Source organism: Oenanthe melanoleuca, chromosome 2 (assembly GCF_029582105.1).
Source record: "Oenanthe melanoleuca isolate GR-GAL-2019-014 chromosome 2, OMel1.0, whole genome shotgun sequence".
Classification (NCBI taxonomy): domain Eukaryota; kingdom Metazoa; phylum Chordata; class Aves; order Passeriformes; family Muscicapidae; genus Oenanthe; species Oenanthe melanoleuca.
Window position 1 is genome coordinate 95,150,529 of NC_079335.1, and position 19,130 is coordinate 95,169,658.

The following is a 19,130-nucleotide window of genomic DNA, read 5'->3' on the forward strand; positions in this document are numbered from 1 at the left end:
CAAGATGGAGACATCAAGGTCAGTGAAGAAGGAGGGGCAGGAGGTGCTCCAGGTGCCAGAGCTGAGATTCCTCTGCAGGCTGTGGTGAGACCATGGTGAAGCAGCTGTGCCCCTGCAGCCCATGGGATCCATGGGGGATGCAGAGATCCACCCACAGCCCATGGGGATCCAGAGATCCACCCACAGCCCATGGGATCCATGGGGGATGCAGAGATCCACCCACAGCCCATGGGATCCATGGAGGATGCAGAGATCCACCCACAGCCCATGGGGATCCATGGGGATGCAGAGATCCACCCACAGCCCATGGGGATCCATGGGGATGCAGAGATCCACCCACAGCCCATGGGATCCATGGGGGATGCAGAGATCCACCCACAGCCCATGGGGATCCATGGGGGATGCAGAGATCCACCCACAGCCCATGGGGAGGTGCCCACACTGGAGCAGGTGGATGCCTGGAGGAGGCTGTGATCCAGTGGGAGACCCGATGGAGAGAGGGGTCCCTGCTTCCAGGCTGGAGCAGCCTGTCCTGCACCCCATGGAAGAGTAACCCACACCACAGCAGTTTTGGGAGGACTGTCTTCCTGGGGAAGGGACTCACATTGCAGCAGTTTTGGCAGGACTGCTGCTCATGAGATTGGAGCCATGCTGGAGAAGTTCACGGAGAATTGTCTCCCGTGGAAAGGGACCCCACAGCATAGCAGGGGAAGGACTCCTCTCCCTGAGCATTGGAAGAAAACCTTGGATGATGAACTGACCAAAACCCTAACCCTCTCTCCCTGCACTCTTGGTGGGAATGAGGGAGAGGCTGGGGGAAAAAAGTTCTTTTTTAAGGGCTTATTTTACTTCTCATTATCCTTCTCTGACTCTGATGGTAATAAGCTCACTTTGTACCTTTAAGTTGAGCCTGTTTTGCCCTTGGATTGTTTTCAACTGGTCCTCATCTCAACACATGAAGCCTTAATTAATTTTTTCTCTCCTCTGCCCAGCTGCGGCAGGGGAGGGTGAGTAAGCAGCTTTTGTGGGGGCCTGTTCTTTGGGCAGTATCAAACCATGACATGCATGTATCCTTACCCATAGCTTTCTTCTAAGTTTGGTACAGGCCCATCATCTAATCTGCTATTCAGGCAAAGATTTCAGGTTTTCAATTTTCTGTTTCCTGGATAATGAGCACCATGCTTTTCCCTTATCCTTTCAGTGGGGTGAACTAGGAGTCCTCATTTATTATCTTTGGAGAGCAGTTATAAAAAGATCATTCTATACTTGAGGTTAGTTGACCTGTCAAGAGTTGCAGGCTCAGTAAGGTAGGCAAACAAGATAAACAGACCATTTTCACAGCTTTCAGTTCACCAGGATCACCAGGGCACACATAGCACCAGCTCCAACAAAGAACTTACAAAGAGACACAGAACTGAAGTGATAGCTTTTCCTCAGAATGAACTGTGGTAGGTGAGGTGGCCAAGTAACAGACAAAGCATTGCTACCTGAGATTGCAAGAAACAAAGTAAAGCTTGGACCTCCTCTCAAAGGAGACACACCACACAGTGACCACCGCAGAGACATATAATCTTGAGGGAGCTGAAAAAGATGGGACAGCCTCTAACAGGGTTGGTTGTTCTTGCAAGCCTCCTGAATGGCCCACATCAAGTCTGGTGAACCTCAGCACAGGGATAAATCCACCAGACTGCCTTTTTCCACTTTAATATCTAGAATTTGACTTTTCTTTATCTAAAACCTCTAGAGTTGCAGAATGAACTTGAAATCAGGACTGGATGTAAACCAAGAAGGGGTGGCTGCCTGAGTTCACAGAAGACAGCAGTTGTGTGCTGCACTAGGTAGGAAGAGTGGTAATTCAGATGCACATTCTAATGCTTCATACCTTTGCATTGCTAATAAATTGTAGATCAAAGCATGGACAAAACTTAGAAAATTTGAGCTATTTATATACTTCTTATTGGTAAACATGGCAGCAACAGTGCTTTTGCAGCATTTTTTTTCCCTTGTATTTGAAGGACTGAGCACAACAGAACTCCTTGAAAGCACAGTAAGCATGTGTGACTAATTCAGTAAATTCAGTCTCTCTCATTGGGTGTGTCAGACCTAGCCTAATCTGCATGTGACTGTCATGATAGCTGTAGCAGCTCCCTTTGTAGTCACTCCTCCCTACCCAATTCCCTCTCTGGTCCCAACTCACCTTTGCATTTAGGATTTAGCATCATGCAACTGTTTCTTACTGCCTCTATGTACATCAAAGAATGAGGAAATAGCAAGAAAGTAATGCTAATAGCCTTCTTAGCCCTAAGCAATATTTTCAGCTTAAAATTGCCATTACAGAAAATTCTTGGAAAAGGAACAAAAAAACCAATACTTGAAATATCATTTTGCTTAAAAGGATTTTTTCCCTCTTTCCCCTGTCTCAAAATTTTGAACTAAAAAAAGAAAAGTACCAGAAATTCTGTTTCCTCATGGGGATGCTCCACTTACTCCCACACTGAAGAAACTCCTCAGAGATATACCTTATTTCTACAGAGTTACTAGCTGTGCAAACAGCTGGGATATGGACAACAAGGATAAGCAGCAACATTAGATAATCAAAAAGTCAAACCAGGAAAACTTGGAAGAGTGGAAAGGGAAGAAAAGGGAAAATACAGCATCTCTGTAGGGTTGCAAAACTTCTATTAAATCCCACTACCTTCCTGACCTGAAGAAATTTGGGGAAGAAACTGTCCTTCTCAGCAAAAGCGATTCTTTTATTTCCCAGTATGTTTCTCTTTGGTGAAGAAAGCTCAGTAGCTTTTTAAACCTCTCTCTCTTCTTCATAGAGGAAAGTAAAGGCAAAGTGAGAATAAAATGCAAAAGAGTTAATAAGCACTCTAGCAGTCAGGATGCAGGCTTTTTGTTTACGTGGAAAGGAAGAAAGCACATTTGGTAGAATGGGACTGATTCTGAGCAGAATCTGCAAACACTGATGTGAGCCAAATTTTACATTGTGTAAAATGTGTGGGAGTAGTTCTCCAGTTCTTTTCTATAGGAGCTCTAAATAACAGCTCACAAAGACGACAGATATGTCAGTTCATACTTATGTAACAAGGCTATTTTCTTGGTGGTATTACCACAGTTCATGGCAGGCATTAATTTGTATTAGAAAGGTTCTATATAATAAATTGCAATTCATCAGCTCAGAATCAAAAAGTCTATCCAACAAAGCAGCAAGTAATTTGGATTAGAATTTAGGATTGCATTGGGAATAGATTGTAAACTCCTTGGAGCACCTTTGGTTTCCTGCGCTGTCTTTATAACATTAAGAGTCATTGAGTATTGCTGCCTAGTTATGCTTCATCAGCACTGCCACCACAGACCCCAGCTCACACAGGGAGCTTTGCAACACATGTGCAGTCCAAAAATATTAATCTGCTCACTCTTATAAAACCTATATTATTATTATTATTATATAGCACTGATGAAAGTAATCCACAAAACGAAACAATGGAACTACTTCTCCTTCTTTGTAAGAAGGCAACCACAAAGCTGCATTTAGTTGAGGTTGGGTTCTATTCTCAATTACTGGTGAAAGTGTACTCTGATCTCAAGCAGTTCAAGCATGATGATGTTACATAGGACTACTAATGTCCTTTTATTTTCAGCCCATATTTTAGCCCTCTGCATGCACAAATGCAACTGTTATTTATCTCTGTTAAAAAATAGCAGAACAAAATCTTGCACCCACCAAAAAATAAAATCTTACCTGTTCCCCTGCAACACCTTCTTCAAAATCAGCAAGTTAAATATATTGCATTTTAAAGACATAATTAAAGAAACTGAAAAAGTAACTGACCTCTTGCCGTTTGAAATTTTGGACATATTCTTCAAACTGTTCATCTTTAGTTTCATCTGCTTTTCCTAGTTTTTGAAGAACCTATAGTGAAAGAAATAAGGAATAATTTAATATTTATGACACAAATCAAGAAACTTCTGTTCTTGCATTTTACTTTTGGGGGTGTTCCATGCTCTACAATTTCCAAAGTTCACACAATTTTTTGGTCAAAATTAAGAAAAAAAAAGAAAGATGAAAGCAGGAGTATAGGGGGTGTATGTATGTGTGTATGTGTAAATATACTTCCAAGTATGGAGTCCTTGGGGGAATGCCTCTTGGCTTTTTTTAGTGATGCAACTTTTCTTTCAGCAAAGAATCCCATGGTTTCAAAGCAAGAAATAATGAGAGAACTCAGCTGGCACTACCAGTTGTCCTCCAGTTCAGACAAAGAAAGAAAAAAAATCATTAGGTTCTTCTTCTCGCTACATCAAACAGTATTAACATGATTTTTATCTGCATGATTTTCAACATAAAGTCATAAAAATTAAAGAACTGTAAGGCTTATGCTTATTTAAAACATGGTGTTCACTTTGCTCCCCTCATTAATTCATAAGCAGATTGTCATCCACTAGATAATACAATAAGAGCTATTCAATCAGCAATTTCAAAAGTAATTTGATGCAGCTACACTTTGTGCTGTATTTAACCACAACAAATGCATTCTATTATTAAATCCCATTGCTATCCATTCATTATAATACTGGAGACTTAAACATAGCTGCAGATAGGCCTCACCCTAGTTGTAAAGCAATGCCCAAATCTTTATAGAATACTTGCCTGTAGGAACAAAACATCCCACAAATTGATGTTCAGATTACTCTCCCATTGCAAATTCACCAAACTATCTATTTGCACAGCCAATAACAAAACCAAACAAATTAAACCAAAACCAAAACAAAACCCAGAAGCCCCACACAACTGAAACAGAAGCAATTAGCAGATACTATGAATAAATATATAAACATTATAACCTATTATTCTCAAAACAAAGAATGTAAAGCTCCAGCACTACCATATTGTTTCTAAACCCAGCCAGCCTCACAGCTGGGCTGCAAAATCAGGCTGCACAAAGAAGTGAGCATTGCTCCTGTGGAAACCTGAAGTCAAGATAATCATGAAGGTGATGCAATGCTACCTGTGGACATGGCATGTGAAAGGAAGTTTTGACATAATTACAGCAGAAAGACAAGAAAGAATTATATCAGAGAATAAAAACAGACTAGCCTTTTGCTACCAATAGCTATGTTTATTTTCTGGCATATGTGGGCATTGCTGATTGCTTTTAAGACAGTTATCTAGTCCCAAAACTCCCATTACCAACCTCTTAATAAAATATTAATAAGTATCACAGAGAATTTTAAAGAGAAATCATTTAATTTAACATTTTGAATCATTACAGGCCTTCACATTGCTCCTTGTCACCAACAAGCCAAACAGTGTGCCCCCAGCTGTGGCATGGCTTTGATCCACACCAGAGGGTTTTCTGAAAATCCAGCATTTCCTTTTCAAAGAGGTGGCTGCCAAGTAAGCCTCCTGACCATAGCAATACACTCAAATCACATTTGAAGCATGTTAAATGTAGTATGAACATTCATAAAATAGATAACAAACTACAGCATGACAAGTTGTCATGACAGACTCTTTTTTCCATATCAATGGCACATATCCCCATTTTCAAATGTGCACTCAGGCCCAATAGTGCAAGGCTGAGAAGGGAACAATCTCCTGTAGCACCTATCTCCTATGGTTTGGGGGTTTTCTGTCCTATCTCCAACTTCCCATTTATATACAGGTAATTTAACTGAACTAAAATGCAGTGTTACAATTTACCAATGATCTACAAACACCAACCCTAATCTTAATCCAGATAATTAATAACATAGTTTCTCAATTTTCCCAATCCAAATCAGAACTATAAATAGGTCATTTGGTTGGATCTAAAAGTTCCAAGCCAGAGGCTAAATAAACTTACCCTCATGGCAGTCCTGCACCTCATGCCATGTACACAGATAACTGGGATTCACATACTCTTTTGCCAAAATCCTAATCCCATCCCCACAATTCCATACAGAGACAAAAGAGCAGACTGAGGCTAAAATAAACTATTCCTCACAGGTTCTTTTAGATCCCACCCATATAACTCCATAGAGTAGTGAATATGTAGCTCAGCCTTTTACAACCAACCTAATTGTATTCACAAGTTTACCATTGGTAGTCTAAACATAAAAGTGACCAGGCTGCCTGTCATAGAAACTGACATAACTTTCAGCACTTGTTTGTGCACTTTTGTCTCAAAGTGGAAGTCTCTTGTCAACAGAAGTCTATAGCTTATAATTTATTTTTGCTCAGTTAGGTCAGTTCCTATAGGGTGTTTTTGGGGTAGGGTTAAAGCCAGATGAAGGCTTGTCTGCCCTACATGTGGGTTACTCTAACTCCATCAGCCCCACCTCATGGACAGGCTAAAGTAAATTTTAAACATCTTCTTCATCTTGTTCTGTGGAATACCTGGGTTAAAGTCAGGATTTATGGCTAGGGTTAGGAAATGGCAAGCTTAGGTTTAGAACAAGAGAAAAGAGACTTGAAACACACAGGTTACTGGAAAGCATCTGATAGTTCTTAATGGTAAAATAAACATTGTGCTCAGGAATAGCAAATGCCTAACCTCCCCCTTAAGCCTCAGTTTGACCTCCCTTCTAGATAAGAATTAACTTTAGAAACAGGAATAGCTCACTTTTATTGGTGGCCCAAGAGGACAGGAGAAGGGTAGATTCTTCTGTTTTTCACAGAAGCCCGGGAGGGATCTACAATATTCTAAAAAACAGAAATCTGGACAGTTGCCAGTATTTTATTTTAGGCCCAGTTGGCAAGTAATCCATATTATGGATTTGAATTCAAGTTATTATGAAAAAAAAACCAAAAAACAAAATCAGAGCAATCAAAGATCTTAAACATTTGGTGGCCTGACTGAGTTCAGAACTTAGTGAAATAACATTTGAGGTTAGGTTTGAGAACATCTATCAATGTATATGAACAGTCTGTATCATTTTGTCATGGTGTGACACTGGCCTAGTGCCAGGCACCCACAAGAGTCACCTACTCACCCTCCCCTGCCACAGCTGGGCAAAGGAGGGAACAGGAAAAAGAAAAGTTAACAAAAGCTTCATGAGTGAGATAAGGATAGGAAGAAATATTTTAAGGGCAAAATATGCTCAACTTTAGTTGCAATGTGAAATTTATTACTAATAGAAGTAGAGGAGGATAATGAGAAGTAAAACAAGCCCTTAAAACACTTTCTTCCCCCCAGCCTTTCTCTTTTTCCTACTGACAGCATAGGGAGACAGGGCATGGGGGTTTTGGTCAGTTCATTACCAAGATTTTTTCCTGCTGCTCCATGAGAGAAGTCTTTTCCCTCTAAGGTCATGGGGTCCCTTCCCACAGGAGACAGCTCCATGAACTGCTCCAGTGTGGGTTCACTCTCACGAGCAGCAGCCAAATCACACCTGCTGCAAACAGGTGTGAGTTTCACAGGCAGTTTTTCCAAAACTCCTGTGATGAGGCTCTTTTCCTACAGGGTGCAGTCCTCTAAGGACAGGCTGCTCTAGTCTGAAAGCAAGAATCTTCTTTCTTTATTGGGTCTCCCACTGATGACAGCCTCCTCCAGGCATCCACCTGCTCTGGCATGGGCACATCCCCCATGGCTGTGGGTGGATCTCTGCATCCCCCATGGATCCCATGGGCTGTGGGTGGATCTCTGCATCCCCCATGGATCCCATGGGCTGTGGATGGATCTCTGCATCCCCCATGGATCCCCATGGGCTGCAGGTGCATCTCTGCATCCCCATGGATCCCATGGGCTGTGGGTGGATCTCTGCATCCCCCATGGATCCCCATGGGCTGCAGATGCATCTCTGCATCCCCATGGATCCCATGGGCTGTGGGTGGATCTCTGCATCCCCCATGGATCCCCATGGGCTGTGGGTGGATCTCTGCATCCCCATGGATCCCATGGGCTGCAGGGGCACAGCTGCTTCACCATGGTCTCACCACAGCCTGCAGAGGAATCTCAGCTCTGGCACCTGGAGCACCTCTTGCCCCTCCTTCTCCACTGACCTTGGTGTCTCCATGTTTCCCTCACTACCTCCTCTTCTCTGACTAGAAGCAAAACTTGTGGCTTTGTTTCAATTTTGTTCTTAAATATGTCATCACAGAGGTGTTACCAGCCTCTCTCATTGGCCCAGTTTTGGCCAGCAGCATGTCCATCTTCAGAGCCATCAGCCACTGGTTCTGCTGGACATGGTGAAAGCTTCCAGCAGCTTCTCACAGAGACATCTTTTTTGTGGCCCCTCTGTAATCTAAAACCATGTCGTGCCAAACCAATACACATTTACAATAAAATGAATTTTAAAAATTAAAGAAATGGATGCAAAGTGAATCTCAGTAAATGTTCTACACTTAAGTTTTTGTTATCTGAAAAGTGTATGAACCAGTGTATAAACATGTTCTCCCAAACATAATAAAACAAAACTGGCTAAAAGCTACCTTATTTCATATAATTAAACTAACTCAGCTACTACTAAGATTCCTCTTAAAATGACATAAAAAGATTTTTTTAAAAATATCTAAAATGAGTATCAGTGTTAATCCAGCATGTTGCTAAGAATATATGAACTAAATAGTTAAGTCAAATTTGCACTGAGAATGAAGTAAAAGCTAAATTTAATACAACAGCAAACTTAGATATTGTCAAGTAAATACATGTAGAGAGGAATTGTGAGGCAATGTGGTACTAATATAACATATGGCAGATTCTACACTAACACACAAAATTTGAGCAAAAACATCAGTCATGTCTGATGTAATTTCTAAATGTCATCAAGAATATTTCCATTTGGGGGTGTTACATCTTCAATAAAACTTTCAGAGGATAGAAGATTAAACAATATGCCTTTAGTCTTTTTAGTGCCTTTATTTACCATATAATACATTCAGTTTTATGAGGATCTTGAATTCAAACAAGCAAATTTAGAATAACTGTAATGTGAATGTTTCTAAGTACTTGCAACATACTGGGGAAACTAATATAGTAAAATAAACTACAGATTAGCTTGAGAATGCTTGATTACACTGAAAACCCTTGTCTTGAGGCAAAAATTAGAGAGTTATACCACTTATTGAGACTACCACCCTGACAAACCTAGCCATCCTTTCCTAAAATGTCTTTTAAGACTATGGTAATTCAAAGAAAGAAAGAAAAAAATAAAACAACAAAAAACCCAACTCTGAAACTGATTCTCCAATGGAAGCTGTGGTCATCCAGGAGCTGCCTCAAGGGTAGCTCAGCTTCCTGCAGAGCAGCAGCAGGGTGGACTGGAACTGACCTCAGCAGACATCCCAGCATACTTCAGCCCCAGTCACACATCAGTATTCTAAAAGAACAACCAACATGTTCAAAACCCTCAGGTCAGGAAGATATGACTGCTCAGACAGGGCTATCCAGAAGAAGACTTAATCAGAAATTCAAAGCACTGTCAAAATACTGAAAAAGTTAAGCTAAGCTAATTTGCCAAAAGTAGCACAGTTTAGGTATAACAGAATAATCCTAATGTGAAAAGCAAGACAAACACTTATAAGAGTTCAAACCATTGTTATAGACTCCCTATTCAAATTTTTTTGAGAACAGTAAAGTTCACTGGATCTCAAGAAATGCAAACTCATGCATCTATAACATCATTCACAATACTTACACAACACCATTCCACAACACTTTTTCTTTACCTAATACCATACTCTTCTACAACCTGTAAAAGAAATACTAGGGCTGCATGACTAGTATGTGCAGTTTTCCAAAGGAGTTTCAAGATGGTACTTCTGGGCAGCAACTGGTTAAAATGAAAACCAACCATCCAGGAGAAATAATTTTAGAGTTATCCTTGTGAAAAACATCACATGGATATCAGCAAATGCTCACAAAATTTAAAGAAGTATTTGGTAATGTAAAATAGAAGCTCTGAAAGAAGATTCTTATGATACACAACAATGTTTATCTGAGATTATAAAGAAAAGATAAACACCATGGGTTAAATTCGAAGTAAGCATGACTGTATTTTAACTTAACCAACAATGAAGTACTATTCATCAACTCATAAAGCAAACATACATAGCCCCAAGCTTACTAGAACCTGACAGTAATTCCAGACAGACAAAAAACTCCAGCCCACCAATCATCCTGCCCCAAGCCAATCATCTCCTCCCATCAAAAAACCCTCCACAAGCAGCACAAGCACCTCCATGTTTAAAAACACTTTTCTTTTTTCATGCAATTGCATGCTCTACAAAGTGTCCAATACTACAAAACCATAAAAAAAGTGTCAAAGTAGAAAAGTTAAGCATGGTCCACAATACTCAGCTGGTATTTGAGAAACCCTGTTTGATCCAGAAATAAAAGCTAGCTAGGAAGATAACATATTAAAGTATTAACACCAGTAAAGAAATAATTCCTAAACTTATATACTGACTCTCACTCAAGCATGACAGCAGGGTGTTAAGGACAGGAAACAGAACACTCAAGAGTCATTGAAGCCACACAAGATTCCCACCTCCTCACAGCTAGCACATGGATTGCTGAAGTGAAAACAGAAGGAGAATCATTACAAGGATGCTGCTTAGTTGTTCTGCTGCAGAGGGGCAGGAAGAGACAGTGCAGTGGATTACAGATATGTAAGTATAAAGCTTATGGACCTTTTTGTTTAGCCCAGCTAATAGAAAGCCTCCTCTCCAAAGAGGTAACATTCACATCTAACTCCTCAAAATTTAGTTGGGTGGCATTCAGTAACAAAACCAATCTTTTTTCTGTCATCATGTCAAAGTCTACAGTCTTCTGCGTCCATTTCACTTAGGCACTGAAATCTCAGAATATAGTTAGAAAAAGAAGATGGGCAATAAGATATTTTTCAATACTGATATATTGTATAATTAAAAATTAGATGGATTTTCATAATTAAAAATAATAAATATAAGATTTTTAAAACCTGTTCATTTTTTCTCTAGTGCTGAACACACCCAGCAAGTATAAACTACCATTTTATGGAAGAGTGAAGATTCCTGTGTCTGAAGTAGCATAGTGTATTGCACAGTTTCAGGTCTGAATATGAATATTTTGATTTCAGCATAGCTTTAATGCAAGATTTGTTCTCTAAGCAGTTGACTGAATTTCATAGTCTCCATGCTATACAGTCAACATGCTTTCCAAGAGCTCAGCCTTGCCCTGTACATATGCTGCTATTTTACCACTGCATTCCCACAAAAACAACAGCTGACAGACAAATGTTTGCTGAAGCCTCTGTTCTCATTAATATCTGCTGCAAGGTTGTGGAAAAAAATCCCTTTGCCATTGTCAGATTCTCAAAAGCCTGCAAACCTGATTAGTACAGAACACTGAGCATTTTCTTATGAGATTTTTACCATAGAAAATTCAGAATGACACTACAATAAAGCTCTTAACTCATAAGCAATTGCTTCGTGAGGTGCTGGTTTCTGTTACTAATCTTATAAAATGACTGAACTTAGTTCAATTTCCAGATCAGCATTAGGCCATCTATGGTTACCAGTCCTTTTTTCTGCACACACTGGCACTATAGAATGACACACAGAATACTGATCTTTCATCAAATTACAGAAAATCTTCACTGTCTTGTAATGTATTTTATATATTTATTACTGTATTGGTAATGGTTCCCCAGACTCCTCCTAGGTCTTCTCCTACACTGTACACAACGATGCTAATTTGTCCATTTACACCATTTACAGTTGAGTTCTATTGCTCAAGTTTGACACAATGGATCATATGCTAAAAGAAAGGTCATCACAGTAAACTGCATTTGGGAATGTATCATTCAGTGGCATTATGCAGCTCCACAATTGCTATCCTAATGTGTAACACAGGCAACTTTTTCTGTATGAAATCAAAGAGAAGTCATAACATGAACTGCATGTATGCATGAAATATGGCCCAAGTAATGGAAGAGGGCAGCTGCTAGGTACCAGGTACTCTCCAGCATGGAAAAGAATAAAGATGACTCTACAGGTCAAATTGATTATCCATATAATAAGGACCTAACCTCTACCAAACCTCCTCCAAACCCCCTCAAAAGAGGATGACTAGGGAAGATATACAATAACTGTGCAGTGATGCTGCTTCAGAACCTTCTCCCAACCACTAAAACTGAACTTCAATTAATTACTGATGCTGTCACTTTATATTTTATTGACCCATGATTTTTCTTATTGATGGACTGTCAATATTGACTGCTGTTTGTGAAGCTCTGATAAGGTATTCACTGATTAAAGAAGCAAAAAGGTGTACTTCTCTTAAAAATGCCTTTCTTTTGCTATTTTTTGTAAGCTTTTGCTTGCTGGTGCTTTGAGTATTGTAATATACCATGAGGCATTGGAACAGTTTGCTCAACAAATGAGAAGAGTATTGAATAATATCCAGACAAGCATAAACCACTATGATAAGCTACATTCTCATAATCAAAATTTAAGAGAGAAATGCAGCCTAAATGACAAATGTGAACATTATGCAATGAGAGATGATCACAGTAACCTTTCTGCAAATCACAGAATCTAACTGTTCATCATTGCTGAGATAATGTAAAAATTCTCTAAAGAGATCCACAAAATAAACAAGATTATGATTTCTTTCGGAATGAAGCCACAGAGCTCTACCTTAATCCTTGGTCATTTGGTTAAAACCAGAAAGAACTTACAGAGGATGCTGACCTGCATATGGCAGTGTACCACAATATGTAGGCAGACCTCCGCTCACTCTTTTCTTTGCAACATCCAGCAAATTTCTTTCATTGGAAGCATGCACCTTTGCAAAATTTAACACAATACCAGGTGGTTACTGTTCTGCATTAAGTCCTAAGAGTCCAGCAGTAAAACTTAGCTGGACAGCAGAAATACAAGGAGACTGAAGGATGAGCTTTTTGGTTTACAAACGCCTCATTTTTCTTATGAGAAGGGAAGCAATACTAACAGTTATGGCACTATACTGCTAGGGACTTCTGCTTTTCTCTCAAGAACTTCACAAGACTTTATGCTATGGAGTCCCACATGATAAGGTGGCTCATCAGGTAGTCTCTGGCTGTATTCTGAACAGTGCTTATCCCCAATGGATGTGAAAACCCAGTAATAAAGAAGCTGTTCCCTAGACTGTGTGTGAAGCTAGCCTATATAAACAGAGGACAGCATCAAGGCAGAGATGCTGGAATGGTTCATGGCAGGTGATTTTCACAGATTGTAGCTTAAACAGGAAAACAAAACAGAAAGAAACAATAAACAACATAGATGAAGATACACAGAGAAAAAAAAGAGTGAGAAATCTAAGAAGGAATTAAGTGGGAGTCAACCAATTATGAGAGAATAGGGACCAAGCTAAGAACAAAGAATTGAGAAATCACGGGTTTGATTCATTTGCCTTCCCACAGTCATCTCAGATCACACAGGATGTCTGAAACACCTCTGTGCAGGTGGCAAACATGACATAGGATGGCAGCTTGAGGCAAGACAGGATACAACTCAACCAGCCTATGTGTGGGCTGCTGAAGTGAGCTATTAATAGTACAGCAACACCTACAATCCTCAAACTTTTGAGTTTTCTCTTTCCTAACAAAATTGCTTAAAACAATAATAGTGCATTTTTTGGTCACTTTACTATTAGGCAAAAAAAGTACAGAAAAGGCAAGTAACTTCAACACCAAGTTCAGAGAATGTTATTCATAAGCAAAAATCTGATTATTCCAGACTAGCATCTAAACCTCTGGGCCATCCTCCTGTGAACAGCAGTACAGAAATCTGCTGTGTTTAGAACATCTGCACTAGAGCTATACAGAACAGAAAGAATGAGACAAAAAGGAATCTCAAAGAACTGCAAAGACAATCTCTTTGCCCTTCTCTGGCTTATGTTGCTCCCATACTTCTTGAAAAGATTGATTACTTCTTTTGATTGAACAAGATCTAAATTTAACTGTCCTAATAATTAGCAGTGGTATCCTTGGCTGAATTTCTATGTCCTTTACTGCATCCCAAATAAAGCAAAACATTACTCTGCTGAATTAAAAAAAAAAAAAAAGAAAAAAAAGAAAAATCCTGTCATCTGTTTTTTCTTCCTATACTTACTAATGTAGCTGAAAAGCATTTGGATAGCTTTCTAATAGTGACCAGTGTGTGTCAGCCTTTGGGGTATTAGCTGTGCACTCAGGTTCACACTCTCCTCATTACTTCTTATTTCCCTCCCTCTAACCAGCTTCTCCACTTTCTTACTACCCTTTGGTTTGTCCTCTACCCTTACTGTTGAGCAGACACTTTCTTTAAAACTGATCCCTCCAAAAAGCATCAACAATACAAGGAATATTGTATTTACTGCCTTTGATAACATTTTAGCTCGTTCGTGTGACAACTTCATTTGCCTGATCTACTAACTTTTGGGCTGCAAGCTCTTCAAAGCAAGAGGCTATTTAAACCTCTGCACCTTATAGCACTGAAGACAAGGGGACCATCCTCTCAAGTTGTTTGAAGATCCTACCAAAAAACATTAATTAAAATTTAACTTCTGATGGCAATGTTCACTAGCTGGTGACCAGCTAGTTCTTTTGCTGTCTATTTACTCAATACTACATAGGAATGAGGAAAAAAAAAGGCCTTAGCAGCCACTTGATAAACTTCCACCATATTTCCAAGGAATAAAAAGCACAGAATCAAATATGAAAAAATTGCCATTGACAAAACTTCAATTTGAAACTTTTCAAATTAGATTTGGATTATTATTTAAAAAATTTAGTAATTGCCTAGATAGAACTTCTTAAAAACATGCTTCTGAGATCTCAGAGAAACATTAAAATCAACCAGAAAAACATTTAGCACAAAAGTCTTTTTAAGCTGGAAGCAGCCTCACTGCAATTAACAATTCATTCTCCTGTACAGAAGGGCCACTAAGGCTCATCCTTGAGCAAGTCAACTAAGACAATTTATTGAAGCAAAGTCCTCTCCAGTGATATCTAACAGACAGTGTGTTAATTTAAAATTAAAATTTCTTTTTCTGAGCAAAGAAGAAATATGTCAAATATAAGTTGCTAATTTAGCTGTAGCTATCACAGTTTCATTTCTTAATGAAACAATTAAATTCTACCTGGGAAAAGACAACTTTGTCCTTTACAGACTGCCTTTTTGGATTTATCACAGCAAATATGCGGTGTTCTTGGCTGTTGGCGGTTAAAAAAAGAAAAAACAAACAAGAAGGTTTTCAGTCACATGGCCAAATAAAAACATCTCATTCAATAATTCAATATAACAGACCTTTAATTGCACATGCATCCTCCCACTCTTTAGTTCCACAGGATATATATAGCAGAGTCTTGTTTATTCAGATCTGATGAGACGATTTCAGTGGATCACAGAATTTAGGAAACTAGGCTTTCAATAGTGATGCTTTTCAGGCTATTTCCCCTTATATTCCCACTGCTGTATCTGATTTTCTCAGTTCCAAGATCAGTGAAAGTATTTCCTATTGGTCTTGGTTAAAATAAAACAGAACCAATTTTTAATAAAACAGATGGATTTTGGCATTAAGTAGGTAAAAAGCATTAGTGGCAAAATATGTCCTTTCAGTCAAATGATATGAAGTTGGTAAGTCTTATTTGATAGCATTATAGGTATCTCTAGGTTACTTCTCATCACAGAAGGCAGACAGAGGTAATTTATGAATGACAGCAATTTTTTCAATGTAGAGGAAGAAGTAGATTAAAGTTTTAAAAGAAGTTGTCAGACTTGCTGGGAAAAAATTATAAAAGACATATTTTTATTTGATACAATACGTTTTCTTAATGATTGCCTGTAAGGCTATAATTAAATACAAAATTACATTTACATTACATCAGTAACTATGCAGAGATGTTGCCAACTAGAGACAAGATTACAGCCATTCATGACATGGGTAAATTAACAGAGCTCACTTACTTCTCATCTCACAGCGTCAAAGAACTAACAGGTTAATTTATTTTCCTTCCACTTACATGACTATTTCTACAAGACAGGCTACTAGTGTTTTTGTGTCTTATCAGTTTGGCTTCTGAATTAGCCCATATGCTCAAAGAAGCAATACAGATGCTTAATCTTGACTGCCTCCTCCAGTCTGATCTGTGACATTTCCACAGATTCTTCTTGGAAAGGAATTGGCTGAGGCTAGAAAGAGACACCCACATTTGATCCAGCATGCACTGAGGTGAAGATGCTGCCCACCCAGAGGTTCCTTCATGTCCAGTAAGGATGGGATTTCTCTCTGCAGACTCAGGTCAACCTTCATTACAGAACTGATATAAAGGAGCCCTGGGGAAACAAAACCAAGTTTCCAGCATGGTTTGGTAGCTTGCCAACAACATATTTCACCACCTGTTACGACAGTCTCATGTCATGCCACACATAGCAATGCAGTACATGAAGAAAACTTTGTCTAGTGCTTTGCAAAGCATTTTCCAGATTGATGCTCATCTGTGGAGGAATTTACTGTTTCTCGACAGATCATGAAAATATTGCACACTAAATATCAGTGATGTGCCCGCCATGGCAACAGCTGCTGATGAGGCACTTTTCACCACTGGGATACTCATAACCTCCCTTCTCTCTCCTCATCTGGAGGAAGGCAGTGACACTGATGGAACACTTCCAGGTAAATTCATTCTTCCCTAGATGGAATGATAAATAAGTTTTTTTCAAAACACTGAGCTCCCAAAAGTGTGAAAATTTAGATAAAACACATATACTTGGTTCAGCAAATCTAATAACTTGGGAAAACTTTAAAGCCAGCTAGGTCTGTCTTCCTTTTTAAGGACTAGCTTTGTCAGAAATTTATTGATCCAGAAGAGATTTATTTCAGACTTATTGGAAAAATTTGTGAAGGCATAGTCTCCTAACAATCATAAATTTCTCAAGATCATCTCCATAAGGAAATAATTCAACTGGCATAATATGGCTAGCATTGTGTGTGAGCCAGATATTTCTGAAGAAATTTACCATATTTCCTTATTGCTTTTCAGAATTATTCAGCATTTTGCATTACTGAAGGTCAAACATTGTAATGTTAAAATATTCTAAGGCTGCTCGGCTCACAAAATGTATTTCTGCTTTTCTTATTAAATGCTATTAAGTGTAAGCTTGCCAGTTCTCAGCAGTTTATGTGTATAATTTCTTTATGATCACCCCAGGTCACGGACTTTTAGTTACTGAAAAGGTACAAAGCACTGAACTGATGCTGAGATCATCAAGGACTACCAGCAATGGGGGTGCCAGTGCTCCAGCTTTGACATTTGGGACACTGTAAGACAAGTAGGATTTCATCCTCTCCCATGGAGCCTGGGGAATGAAACTCCAGATTTAGCCTTCAGAGCTGCTGAACGTAGAAGCAGATGTGCTGCTCAGATCAGCAGCATGCAGGGTACATACAGGGTCCGGTCCCCTTTTCAGAGAAGTCCTTTCTTTGCTGAGGCAACATCAGTCCCCTTCTACTCAATGTGATGCTGTGAACAAAACCCATTTAAGAGCTCTCTAATAGTCACACTTTCGAGGCAAAATGAGGTCCAGAAAAAGAGCCTATCTGCCAATGATGGAAAATAGATGGTAGGAGGAACTGCAAGAGAAACAATGTTCTTCTGAGGATACTGTTCACCTGGAGCAACATTCTGATGCCTTTTAATGGTCCTTATTAAGACAAACAGCAAGTCAGAGGAATATACCACAGTGAGAGCAAGATTAACAAGGAGGAAAATTCAGGTTCTGGGCAAAAAACATTTTCAATACAGAAAGAGGATTAGGATAGGTAAGAAAAAATATCACAACTCTGTTACGTGTATGAGATTTGGAAAACAGCACTTCCATAATTGAGAGAAAATAAAATAACAGTGGGATGCTGTGGCCTTATAACCTATTAGTGTAGTCAGCAAGGCATGCTGCAGAGACAGCAGCAGGGAAGACAAGTCTTAGGAACCCTCAGCAGCAAGTCTGGTGCAGCAAGATCTGTTATACTCTTCAGAAACAAACTCTTCCCACTGACACTGAAGCCATGTGTCAATGGACAGCTCAACAGAAATCTCTCATCATACATAAGATGGAAGGAAATTGGCACATGCTAGAGACTATAAAAGCCACTGGGAATGTGGTACACACTAAATTCAGCTGCAGGGAAGAGAGTGCTAAGTTGATAGTCATTTACACATTAAGTGTCATGGAACAGCATGGGAGAGTGCAAAACAATTCTAGTCTTTCTCTTGTTCTCATGTTCTGTATCTAGTGGCAAAAAATTGAAAAAATTATCACCATTCTTTTTTAAAGTGTCATTCCTGTCTTCAGTCAATGCTTTTCTCTTCTAGCCAAATACTCTGACTTCAACCTTCCATTGTGGCCAAGTTTACTAATGTTCAATTCTTTTTTTGGCTTTTGTCTAGACTCTTTCCAGCTTCTCTTATAATAATATGCCTAAAACCACTTGATACATTTTAAAATCAATGGTAAAAAGAAATGTGTTAAGCACTGGAAATCAGCTTACATGTGAAAATGGATCAGAAAATGCTGCCTGACCTGAAAAAGAGATTAAACTACAGCAGTTTGATATTCAGGTCTAAATCCTGTGAAAAAAAAAGCTGCACATATCTAATGAAAAAGTTACACATTCCTCAGTGTCTCATTTGGAGCTCAAATATACAGTCAGTCTAAATATTCCTATCCACCATGATCAGCAGAAAAAATAACTATCTCCAAAGCACCTTTAAAAATCACTTCAGGATTGGATTATAACACCTTAATTTCTGGAGGAGAAAACTGAGGTACAGGAATTGATTAAGCAGCTGTGCCAGCCTTTAATTAATTGTGCAATGTACCAAAGGGACAGCTTTAATGTAGATGTCGTGCATCAACATTGTGCCTAAACAACTTCTGAGCAACAAAAAGAACTAAAAAAGCAAATATAACAGAGTACAAATACATAAAAAGGTCTACATCTCATTTATTTCGCTCAAGTAATTAGATTTGTGGATCTGAATGTGTGAGAAAGAGAAGCAGGATTAGTTTCTTTAGCTTTCCCCAAAATAAACTGATACATATGGCAACTATAGACATATTGTCTATCATACCTACTCAAGCTGTCATATTTCACGTAGCAAAAAGTTAAAATTTAAGGACACTGGTCAAAAATAACTTAATC

General features: G+C 39.0%; 1 protein-coding gene across 3 annotated transcripts in view; it reads right to left on the reverse strand.

Annotated features, from left to right (window-relative positions):
• Positions 1 to 19,130, reverse strand: part of AMPH (amphiphysin) — a 118,692-nt gene that overhangs the window by 57,996 nt on the left and 41,566 nt on the right. For all 3 annotated transcript variants that reach the window (XM_056485537.1, XM_056485539.1, XM_056485540.1), the window contains exon 2: positions 3,839 to 3,919. In XM_056485537.1, coding sequence (XP_056341512.1) covers positions 3,839 to 3,919 — 81 coding nt within the window. The remainder of the gene's footprint in view (positions 1 to 3,838; positions 3,920 to 19,130) is intronic.